At 39.9% G+C, this 12,369-nt stretch overlaps 1 protein-coding gene across 3 annotated transcripts; it reads right to left on the bottom strand.

Annotated features, from left to right (window-relative positions):
- Positions 1-561: 561 nt before the first annotated feature.
- On the bottom strand, positions 562-11,427 carry tfap2c (transcription factor AP-2 gamma (activating enhancer binding protein 2 gamma)). 3 transcript variants are annotated; one of them, XM_054617393.1, is made up of 8 exons: positions 8,081-8,128; positions 6,787-7,242; positions 6,194-6,245; positions 4,754-4,825; positions 3,976-4,198; positions 2,560-2,678; positions 1,141-1,282; positions 562-919 (listed from the first exon to the last, which is right to left on the bottom strand). In XM_054617393.1, the coding sequence occupies exons 1-8, from the start codon at positions 8,126-8,128 to the stop codon at positions 625-627; spliced, it is 1,407 nt and encodes a 468-aa protein (XP_054473368.1). In that variant the 3' UTR covers positions 562-624. The 3 variants fall into 3 exon arrangements, with proteins under 3 accessions (XP_054473368.1, XP_054473370.1, XP_054473369.1); XM_054617395.1 differs by lacking the exons at positions 4,754-4,825; positions 8,081-8,128 and adding an exon at positions 11,379-11,427; XM_054617394.1 differs by lacking the exon at positions 4,754-4,825.
- Positions 11,428-12,369: the final 942 nt, after the last annotated feature.

Raw genomic sequence — 12,369 nt, forward strand, 5'->3', positions numbered from 1 at the left:
CAAGCACAAAAAAAAATGAAAGAAAGAAAATGAAGTGGATTTTCTTTGCTCTCTTTCTCATATAAAAATTGTCCTTTGCAAGTCCATTGAGACACAGGAAATCAGAGGATTTGCCTCCAGACAGAGCAGGAGAGGAGGGGGGGCAGGCTGAGAGGAATTCACAGCCACAGCAACTCATCTTGAAATGATGTCCTTTAGATGGAAAAAAAAACAGTATGCACTTTGTTCTCTTCCTCCTCTTGTCAACAAGGAGCAGATCCGATAGTTGTAGCATCAGGACATTGGCAACTATATGGAACTGCATAGTGGTTAGTATGATATGGGCTCCCATTCGGACCAGTTCACACAGGCGTTCACCATCAGTGCTGATTTGCAGCCAACTGTGACAAGTTCTTAGAAATCATCCACTTCTAAATTCAACAGTGCAAGTACACACACACACACACACACACACACACACACACACACACACACACACACACACACACATACAAATTCAGCTCTCAAAATGACAATACTCATCAATCAATATTGATTTTTAAAAAAGTCCAAAAAGGGCAGACAGGGCGGCAAGATTAAGGGAATCTGGGGTTCTTAAGTTCATAAGGATTCTCCTCCGAGCTCTCATTTCCTGTGCTTGTCCATTTTGTCTGCAGATTTGCTTCCACTGTCTGAGGATCCCTGGGTGTCGCTACCAGAGCTCAGGTACATCTTGTCCACTTGTTTGAGCGCCTCGTTCAGGTAGTTCTGAAGCGAGGTCATGGCGGCGCAGATGGCAGGAGAGCCAAAGCCATGAGTGATGAGGCTGAAGTGGGTCAGGCAGCCTTGGATTCCAGGCTCCATGATTGGGGCCGGCCGAGAGTTTCCCAGAGGTGAACGGTCCTGAGTTAGCAGGTCAGTGAATTCCTTGCAGATTTGCCTGTAGGTAGAAAAAACAGAATCATTTAGGAAGAGGGAATATACTTACATTAGCAGGAAAATGAAGTCTGCAGGAAATGAAGGCTGCAATATTCTCCTGTAATCAATAAATGCTTCAACACCAACATAAGAATTTGAAAAAGTTCTTGTTAAGGTACATCCTACTTTGCTAGAGGTGTATTTATATGCAAATTATAGGCAACCGTGAAGAGATAAACTTACTTGGCAGCAAGGAGCATGTTCTTGCGAGAGTTAACCTCGTTGCGTTCCACGTGCGGCCTGCCCAGGTATTCAGCAATTGCCTTTGCAGGGAACTCTGTCTCACACACGTAACCAAAGTCTCTTGCTAAATGAACAGCTTCACCTAAGAGAAGAAAAAACAAACCATGTAAGAGAAAAGGAAAAAAATAGCCTCTAAACCCAAGACAGGCCTGAAGTTGACACTTGGCTCTTGGTCTCAAACCAGGACCGAAATAAAGATTATTATTATTTACACAGGCATTATCACTGCATGTCCTCGGGTGCACTGGGCAAAGATCAAATGGTAAGCTGGCCGGCTTCAGCAATTTATCAATTTAGAGCGTTATACGAGCAGCCCCGTTTTGGACCTGATACACACAAGCATCAAGGCACATGAAGTGAAGAAGTTCAACTACAGAATAATCAGCTGCGCTCAGTCCTCTAGCTTCAGGGAAGAAGAGCTAGTGAGATGAATATATTTCCGTCTTGAGGGTGGTTTGACTTGCATGGTCATAATGGGCTTATGTGGATAAATGCTAGCAGAGAGTGCCCACGGCGCCCACAGCACCGCTTATTGATAGACACGCACATCACTTGAGGATGCGGGCAGCTATTCAGAAGCACAATCTTTAAGGTCAGCAGGCCCTCCTGGCGAGTCGAACACAAGATAACAAGGCTTAATTCAGCTTTGAAGGTCTCTAAATAACACAAGCCTCCAGTCATTCTCCTGCACAGAATCATCAGCCCATTTATAAGAATTAGGCGTGTAGGGAGCAAGAAGGTGAAAAAAAAAGTCTACCTTAGCCCACAGCAGGTAGATGTGATTAAAGTGATACCGTTTTCATGGTGAGGTGTCACTGTCTGGCTATAACTGATGTTTTAGAATTAAAGGCTCTGACAAGGAAAGGTGAAGGTGCTGCGTTGTGTCATCTTTATAACTTCCTAACTCCCTGATGTTAAATAATTGAGAATCTGGGGTCAGACAATGTTTAGCTTTTAGTAACTTGTACAGTGTAATACAAAATAATATTACAGTAACAATAGTAAAGTTGGTGCTGAAAAGTTTTCGCTGCACCATTTGTGTTGTGGAGACACTTAGCTAAGAATATCAAAGACGGAGTTGAAAAGGATTTTTATCTTTAATAGTTCAAGGACGAATTAGCTTGACAGAATTGACGTGGGAAATAAAAGTAGAGCTAACATGCAGCTGAAAGCCGTGCAAATGAAACAAAGTTCCTCACATTGCCTTTATGTCATCAAGTATTTCAACAATGAAAAGTGTTGGGAGAATGGCTTGAGTGTTGTGCGGTACTTTGAACACACATAAATTGACGTTCTCACTCACATACAGCAGCATTACACCTGCGTAGGTGTCATGCACTACTGAGAGACATGTCATACCTTCGACTAGTGAGGTAAGTAGTGTGACATTGGCTGCCTTCCTTCTTCCTGCAGGCAGGTTGAGCCCGATCTTATCCAGCTTTTCTCTCAGGGAGCGACCTCCATTTTTTGACTTGGCTCTGCAGAATCAGAACACAAAAATACATATTATATATTTAATATAAATGTTATTGTCAACAGAAACCTGTTAATGGATGATTACGAAATGAATAATGCATTTGTCAATCTCCTCACACATTATTTTTCGTTGATTGGTATCTGCTTAAATTGGGCATTAAATTAGGAACAGATTTGTGTGATTATTGTGCTCTAAGCTAAGATCCAGAGATTGCAGAACGTACTGCAGACACAACCTGTCAGAGGAGGTCTTGCACTCACTCTTGCAGAAGTTCTCATTGTGCACTCTTGATAACAAATAAATCACACAAACAGGCTCTCCTGACCCAAAAAACAACTAACACGATTGATGCTTCCTCTCAAAAAGCGTAGCGGAGAAATCACTCGCACACGCAGAAACACTTATACTCCCCACTCGCAATGGCCGATTCGGTTTTACGCATGACTGGAGGGCAAGCTCTCCCTCTCCATGGCGGGTGAGAGAGGGAGCATCTTTAGGGAGGCATGTGTGTACGTGGGCCCCCACCCCCTCTGCTAACGATCCCCCTCCTAGTGCTATATGACCTACTTAAAAATGTGATTGTCAGTGTGTGTGTGTGTGTGTGTGTGTGTGTGTGCATGTCAGCATTAACACAGGCACATGGGAAGTGGCAAACGTGCACTCCAAGCACAAAATGCTCCGGTCAGGGGTGTTGTGTACGTACAGTAAACTCACAGTCCCTCAACAGACTGCCACACTAACATATGTGCCATAAGGTCAACTGCGCTGTCACGGATAAACCTACCCATGCTGCAACCCCCGACAAACACCCAAATGCACACACCCACAGAGTCTTACGATTGTTAATAACTGTGTTGATGTAACCTATCCCCAGTGGAAGCAGAGAACCAAAATTGCAGACCACACAAAGAATGTCACGAAATGTACGCAAAAAAAAAAAAAAAAAAAAAAAAAAAATGATGAGCCAGAGCAACTGAACCAAGCTGTGCTTTTGGAAACATTTTCCCATGGGCTGCCGAGCTTAAGTCTACAGATCTAGTGAGCTGTTTCTCCTCAGTTTGATCAATATTCCTATCGGAGGCGATCAGAAAACCTTAACAAGCATGTAGGTAATAGAGAAATTGATAAAAAAAAAACAAGAAAATGAATTTAAATTTAAGTTTAAATTAGATTCTTTGTTTTTATTTAAAAACTGTGCTACTGTATTCCTGTGTTATGTTGAAGACTTTTACAAACAGCAACAGGGAAATATTATCAAATCCAACTTGCTGTCATGTTGAATGAGTCTAAACTCTGACCTGCGTAAAACACCTCCCAGGAGCGATGCGTTGAGGCACTCAGGGGGCGACAGACGTCTCTGGACCTCGGCAACGGTGACCTTGTACTTGGAAGTGGAGCTAAGCAAGGAAAGGCGGCCCGGTACGGAGCAGAAGACCTCTGTGGGGTTTGAAACCATGCCCAGCAGGGACTCTTTTTGGAAAGGAAGACCCAGCACGTTGCCTTTGGGTAGAGTGACAGGCCCTGCAGATTGAGGGGGAAAAAAAATGTTGGTAAGCTGAACAGTGAAGAACAACAAAGGAAAGATCCTGGTTATGCGAAATAATTTGTTTATATATGCACTTTTCCTGTGTATGTACATAAGCTCTAACCATCCTAATCCTCCTGTACAAAACAGGGAATCTGTGTTTTCTTCTATGTAATCACAAGGAAGAGTGTGTATGCAGCTCTGCACGACTGACAGAACCAGTGTCTGCTGTAGAAAAAAAACTTTGGAAACACTGTGTGGTTTTCCAAACATTGGTTGCCTGATTGGTTGAACATCTAAAAATGCCCTCATGCCAAACACAATCCACAAACAGGTACAAACATACAGCCCCCCGTCTAAGCCACAGATACACCTCAGTTCTGTTTATAACTTGGTCTCAAAGGCTCTAAGTAGACAATGTGTGTGTTTTTTTTGCTTGTCCTAAAGTTTGACGAAGTTTTTAACCCCCCCCCCCCACAAAAGTATTTACAGTCATCGGACAAACAAAACAGTACAGCACAACTACAGAACATAGCTATCTTCATCCTCACCCGCAAGAATTCCCCCCTGATAATAAGTCCTCTGTAAGCGATCAAGGTTCCTGCCACCTCGTAGTCCTAATACTGAGACAAAAATCACAGAGTCACATGGGTGCTTTACGGCTCCTCTGGGGCACATGGCTGGGAGGGACATGCCGTTGTTTACATTTGGAGAACCTAGATCGCCCATAGCGTGCCCTTGAGCATGGGAACGTCATAATGAGAGCCATCACTTATTTCCGTGGCAAATGGAGATTAGTTGATTCACTGCGCTGTGCAAATGGCTTTCTGCTTGTAACTAGAGTTCTCATATTGAAACAATATTTGCTATAATGCTTTCGAAAAAAACAACATTTTATTCACTATTGTTCACTGTATAATATCACATAAATGTCACCGTATTTACCCCCCAACGGCTGTGATATTGGTCAGGCAAGATAGTGAGAAACTAAAGCATGAGGTTTACATTTTAAATGAAAGGTAAAACCTGTATTTATTTGTTTAAATTTAATATAATTAATTTATAGATTTTTGCAGATATCTATCTATCTATCTATCTATCTATCTATCTATCTATCTATCTATCTATCTATCTATCTATCTATCTATCTATCTATCTATCTATCTATCTATCTGCCTGTGCATGGTTCAATTAAATATAAAAAGCTAAGCAGTAGAATAATATGTTGCTCCAGCTGATCTCTGACTCAAAGTCTGTTTAATGAAGCCCTGGTGACAAAACAGCAGGAATGAGTTCTCCTTCAAAACAGTTCATGTCCCGACAAATAACTAAACTGTCCTTCACATGCGAGCCTAATGCCACACCCCGCCTAAAAGCTGGTTCTGCAGAGCCAAACACTGCTTCAAGATCAAGTCATAATTTCCTGTTAACGTGAACTGAAAAGAGCTGCAATTGCAAGCTTAACCAGCCTAAAGATGATCCAAAGCGTTCCTCTTCTCTCACAGTCAATGCCGAGTTTGTGAGATTGCTCAATTTTCATGTCTTGTCAGCTATAGACTGTCGTTTTTGAAAGGGATCAGTTCTTTCCCACTGGGCATCCATTCAAGCACCTTCACCAACAGAATAGGCTAAGGATCACAGCCAGCTTAGATAAGTGCATCTCATGGCTATGAGGATTATCAGTGTATGCAGTGCAAGTACAAATACAACACTCCTCTTTTTGCTGCACTGAGTGCCCTGACATGCCACTATAGTAATTGTTATGACAATTCCAAGTATGTAGAGAGTGAAAAAAATATGCTCCTTACAGTAAATTTCCAGCCCTTTCCAGTAATTACTGCATATTTATTTGGTTATACAAAGACACATGTACCCCAGGCAGCATTTTCAAAAAAAAACATGTTAGTTCCTTTTTTCTTTTCAAATTAAGAGAACAATATCTTTGTTTTTAAATGAAGATTAGATTAGTCAAAAATATGCAATAAACTCACCTTTTTTGATGACTGTCTGGTCTGCCATAATAACACTGTGGTCATCTACATGCTGATGAAAAAAAACAAAACAAACAGAAGCGGAATTAAGCAATTGTGAGTAGTGTTTAAAAAAGACACACCAGTTATAGAGACATAGCAAGCTTAAATTCATTCCTGTCAAAATATTCAATGTCTATCAAAAGTACTCTCTATCTTTCCTCTTTCCTGCAAAAACAAAGAATGAATATAGCTATAACTGGAAAGGCAGCTATATTAATACTGTATAGAAGTGGTGACCTTTGGTTGTATTTCTAACCCCTTCTGTGATCATTATAATGTCCCTTTTTGATATAAAATTACCTAAGTAATTCACTTTAGTTTCATCTGTAATTCACTTTAGTTTCATTTGTAAACTGTATCCTTAAATGTATCATGGTATTTGGCTACCTGTTTCAGCAAGTAAACTCAAACACATGCACACACACACACACACACACACACACACACACACACACACACACACACACACACACACACGTCTCAGTGACCTCCACTACACCTTATCCTCTAAAGTGCACTCTCTGAAGTACTCATCCATTATATTCACTCACTTGAACATCCTCCAGTCCGTGCCCCATGTCGTGCATCCCCATGCTGTCACCAATAACCGACGACTCTATGCTGTGTACGTGCGGGGGAAGCAGCTCTGGCCGGCGGAAGCCTTCCCTCCTCACCCCGGACGAGCCCTCCAGGCCCAGGATTTGACTCGCCAGTCCGCTCCTTCCGTGAGCACCGAGCCCATCCTGGCCCTGCCGACCGGGCCACTGCTGCTGGTTCGACGACGGCGACTGGTGTAAGGAGTTGATGTTGAAAGGGTCCCCGAGGTGGGAGTAGGGGTCGCTGGACTGCGGGTAGGAGATGGGCTGGTAGGGAGGAGGGAAGTACGGGGGCTGGAAGTCCGAGCTGGCCGAGTGTGAGAGGGAGGGAGACGGGCTGTAGAGGTGCTGACTGACCGCTGGCAGGTGAGGCAGCCGGGGGTTCCCATTGCTGTTACCGTCGTGCCTTTCCTGAGGGACGGAAGAGAGAGAGAGAGAGAGAGAGAGGTCAACCGAAAGAGCTGACGACAAGGTGGCAGGGAGGGGTGACATGTGTCCCTCAAGGGAATCAGGTGTCTGTTACCCTCTGGCATGATGTCTGCTAAAGATATCATAATGGTTTGGACAGGAGCGTGTGTGTATATATATATATATATGGAGTCATTGCATTTAAAATGGACGATTATTGTATTATTATTATTATTATTATTATTATTATTATTATTATTATTATTATTATTATTATTAGCGTATTAGCGTATAGAAGGCTACTTTATTATTTTAATTCTATTTTGTTTTTGAATTATTGAATTTAATTATATATCAATGTTCTCCCGTGTTGGTAAATGACCAAAAATAATAGCGTGATAAATAAGCCTTTGCTACTTTTGGAAAATATATGTTTTATTATTATTATTATTATTATTATTATTATTATTATTATTATTATTATAAGCATTAGTATTACTAGTATTACTGTTATTGCCGTCATCGAAATAATTATTGTTAATTTATTCTGAATGTTTGTTGTTTTGCTTTTGCTTTTGCAGCTGGCGTCTCAGCTTTCTTCAAAATTTACTCTTTTTTTTTGCCGTTTTTGTCCTCCTGTTCTCGCCTGTAATGCTGATCGTTTATGTTTTCCATCATTTTATCTTCGTTCATCTTATCATTCACATCAGCATATGATCATTAAAAAAAAAAAAAAGAAAGAAAATCTACCAAAAGTCACTCTTGGTCGTTGAATGGCAAACTTTAGTTGGATGTCAATCAAAAGGCACGTATCCCTGGTTTTGTAACAATCGAAACTCACCTCGCAGTCATCCTCGTACTTCACGTTGTCGGCTAATTTCCACAACATTATGACAGAGAAAAGAGAGAAAAAAAGCTTCTCTGTTACAAAGAAGAGGAAATAAAAAAAAAAAAAAAAAAAAAATGATAATCTTGTCGCCTGCGAGTTTAATCCAGGTAGGAAGAAAAAAATCAAAAGCTTCCTGGTGATCATGAACCACCTTTTTTTTTTTTTTTTTTCCTTCAGCTGCTGCGAAGACGCGAACTTGTGAGTGAAGGCTGAAGGGGCGGACTGACCGACCGACTGACTATCCGACCACAGATATGACTTTTCCAACAGCCACTATGGGGGAAAAAAAATAATCGTTGTCAAGCAAAAAAAAAATATCCCCCCCCCCTTGTCCGGCCAATGTGTTGTGTAGTTCTGCTGTGGGAGTGGGCCAACACGGCGCATATAAGAAACTTGACTCCCTCTTATGGACAGAAAAGTGATCACAGTCTTAATGGTCTGTGCGCTGAAGGGCTCCGAGGGGGGCGTCACCCCTGCGCGATGACGTCATTGAAAGAGGAGAATACATAGTGCTGATTGGCGGGTCAGCGGGCCAATCAGAAGTCTGTCCGTCTGTACAAAGTCAGACATGCAAACTCATTGACTTTACTAGAGGAAACTTTTTTTTTTTTCTTGGCTTACGGTCTCTCACCACCTTCTAGTGTGTTTTTATTACCTCAAGCCCCATCACTAACTGGAAGCCAGGGCTTTAGACTCAGTTTAGGATTATATTGATTATAAAGACTTTCTAATAGCAAATTGAGATGATGATTAACGAGGATATTACATTACATTACATTACATTACATTACAGTCATTTAGCAGACGCTTTTATCCAAAGCGACTTACAGGAAGTGTATTCAACATAGGTATTCAAGAGAACTACTAGTCACCAGAAGTCATAAGTGCATCTCCTTTCTTAAACAAGCATCTTAAAGCATAAACCAGAGCAAAAGTACAGTGCAGAGGCAAATTACTACGAAAACAATAATTGTTTAATATATTCGAGATTACAGTTTAAAATATCCTTCCAATCATTCCAAAAACAAAACAAACAAAAAAAGAATAAATGTTTCCACTGTTTGCTGAGTAATAACAAGCTTTAGTTACGATTGCCACACTTTTTTTTTTTTTTTTTTTTGTCAGAACTAACACAATTTGGATTAAGTAGTGTTGCAGGGTAGGGTTGCTAGGTTACAGAGAAGTTATGACGCTCAGGAATGCCCCTCGGCCAATCACAGTGCTCGGTTCGAGATGTTCTAGAATTGTGATGGTGTTCTTAATTTGACAATATAAGTGATGCGGTATGTTCTGTCTATTATGATATGAAAAAATAAAAAAATAGGCCTATGTGTGTTCAGAGTTTCTATGTTTACAGAACCTAGTGATTGTATTAATGATGGTTAAATCAAGATATATCAATATAAATACCTGCAATTATTTGAGGAATTTTACATGAAATGAATCATGCCAAGAAGGCCCACTAAACTGATCATAAATCCATTCCTGTTCTATTATTATTATTATTATTATTATTATTATTATTATTAGTAGTAGTAGTAGTAGTAATGCAGTGGTGGTAGTCGCTTATAATGTAATCAGTATAGTAAATAATAGCCTACTACTGTACAACACTTTACATAACTAAATCCTTGTGCTCATGGTGTTTAACCAACTCGAAATCACTTTGGTTCATTTTTTTTTTGTTGTTGCAAATCAGCAATATATCAAGTTAATACAACGCTGTGATTTAAATGCATGATTAGAATAATAGTCATTCAAATAAACTCATGATTTTGTGCTGTCAGTGTTTCACAGTGGTGGCTAAGTGCTTGTTTCAAACCGCAATAAGCCCGAGGGGTTTAGCAGCATCATTCTCTGAAAAAAACTCTAAAGCTCAAAGGATCTCAACAAACAACTCTTTCTACACTTCATTTACATTTTTGGCAGAGCTTTGTGATGTCTAAAACAAGGCTGCTTTGAAGCTTAGATATGCGTCAAAACCCCAAAAGGTGAGAACAAAAGATGTTTGTTTTTCTTCTTTTTTTTTATGTATAACGACCTAACCGTCCATTATTTTGTTACGTTTAGAATATTTTATTTTAGCCCGTTTGACCTTTTAAAAATCATTATACAATATTAACTCCCTCAACTGTATTGGCTCTATGTGCGTTATTTGGACTAATTCCATTAACTGGTTTTGTATCAATTGACAAATTCTAAATGTCAGATTATAATTTGTGAGATTAATGGACAGACCTTTGTATTTCAGGGTAACAGCATGTGGCGTCCGGGCTCCCAGGCTGTGCTGGTCGGCTGTGCATGGGGACAACAGGACGTGGACTGCTGAGGATTATCTTTTCTTTTTTCTTTTTTTTTTTGCGTCTTTTGGTCCCTGGCTTGTTGTGATGCGAAGCAGAAGTGAAATGCTTGCTGATTAAATGTTGTTTTACGTCGGCAGAGACACAGAGCAGACCTACAGGGAGTTTAGTCACGCTTGGCCTGACGGTGATGTTTTTGAACAAATCTGATGCTCAGCTTGTCATTTTAATAACATGACAACCGGCTCAGCTGATGTCAGGTGTAAAGCTTAAATGGATAACACATAAAGAAAAAATGTCACGCAAATCAATAAGTTCTGCTTAGTGATTTTTCAGTTGGCTTGCTTTAGGGAAAGGCCTCTAGAATATATCATGAATGATGTTTTAAGGCTGACTTATGATGTGTCTATTCACAAGAAATCACATTGAAATCCCAAATTCAGCCTGAAAACCAAACACCACAGAGTCCATAATAAAGGGCATATATGATATGCAGGTTATATTCATATACTGTACATTATGACCTATAATACGATAAGTATATTAAGTATGTTTGCATTACTCAGTGGTATCCTACTGAGTAACTGCGTTTGAATCCCTTATGATATCCATCTGTTCCTTTCAAAAACTCGCATATGCATATAATTCAATAAAATAAAATATAAAATCTGCTGTGGTTGTTGAAATCATGAAAGAGCAAAAAAATATGGCTAACTATTCATTCAAAAGTCTATTTCTGTTTCAAGAAAACAGCATTATTGCTTTGTAATCCAGTTGAGAGAGTAAAGCCCTGGCCTTATGACATTAATCACGGGTTATTCACACGGCGCGACTACAAACAGGTGATTATGGTGGAAAGTAGTAAAACAAATACAGGCTCAGCAGCAAAAGCGATAAACATGATGGCGGCTGGGTTAAAGTAAGTCAGCTGTAAGAGAGAAAGAACTCACCCTCCAGTCTATCCTCTCCAGCAAAGACATCCGCAAGGCTCAAGTCACAGCAACCCCACTGAGACGAACGACTGAAACCATCAGAGGATCACGAAGCCGACTTCACCTGACAGCCGCGCACTGCGCATGCGCCATCCAGTGTACTACACCTGAGTGCGATGAATCAAAACAACAGATCTATAGTTTCTCGATGAGAACACGCAGTTAAGATGTGTTTTTTTTTATATATATATATATAAAACAGGGTGTTTATTAACATTGATTAAGGTGAGAAAGGGGAGCACACACATTTATTTTTAAACTTTTTTTTTTTTCTTTAATTCCAGATTAGAACTATATTTTAACCAACGTAGACTTATTGTTAATCTTATAATCATGTGCTATTGTTGACTAAAAAGAAACAATGTTTCAGAGGGTAACGTGTAAGAAAAGGTGAAAATAAGGTGACATTTCAAGATGAGGTAATTCCACCCCCAAAGCCACGTCGCCTGAGGCGGTCCGACCAAAAGAATCTGCTTTCAAAAGCCACTGAAGCTTTTTAAGGCCTAAAATGGCTGTTGTTATCTGATCTCCCAAATACTTAAGATTAAACTAATGAACAGATCAAGGTGTCTTCGGTGTGGTTGAGAATGTAGCTTACAGATCTTGTTCTGAGAAAATTATCTTACCTTTCTGATCTGCAGCCCGGACACCTGCTGTGAAATAAAGTCTCACCAAACAATATAGTTTTAAGTAATAAGGAGTTATAATGAAAGAGACCAGCTGTGTCTTTGGCCTGTACTCAGATTCTCTAAAAAAAAAAAAACCCAACTTATTTTATTACTATTTCAAATATATATGGATCTATAAGTTGGAAAAGCTGTTCGATTTTTTTAGTTTCTTGAGCAAAACATAATCGGACAGTTCAACTGCATATAACTATAGGGCTATGATTTCCAACTTACTTTAAATTAAAAGTATTTATGATACATATATGGTCTTAATGAATTTA

Source organism: Anoplopoma fimbria, chromosome 17 (genome assembly GCF_027596085.1).
Source record: "Anoplopoma fimbria isolate UVic2021 breed Golden Eagle Sablefish chromosome 17, Afim_UVic_2022, whole genome shotgun sequence".
In the NCBI taxonomy this organism is placed as follows: Eukaryota; Metazoa; Chordata; class Actinopteri; order Perciformes; family Anoplopomatidae; genus Anoplopoma; species Anoplopoma fimbria.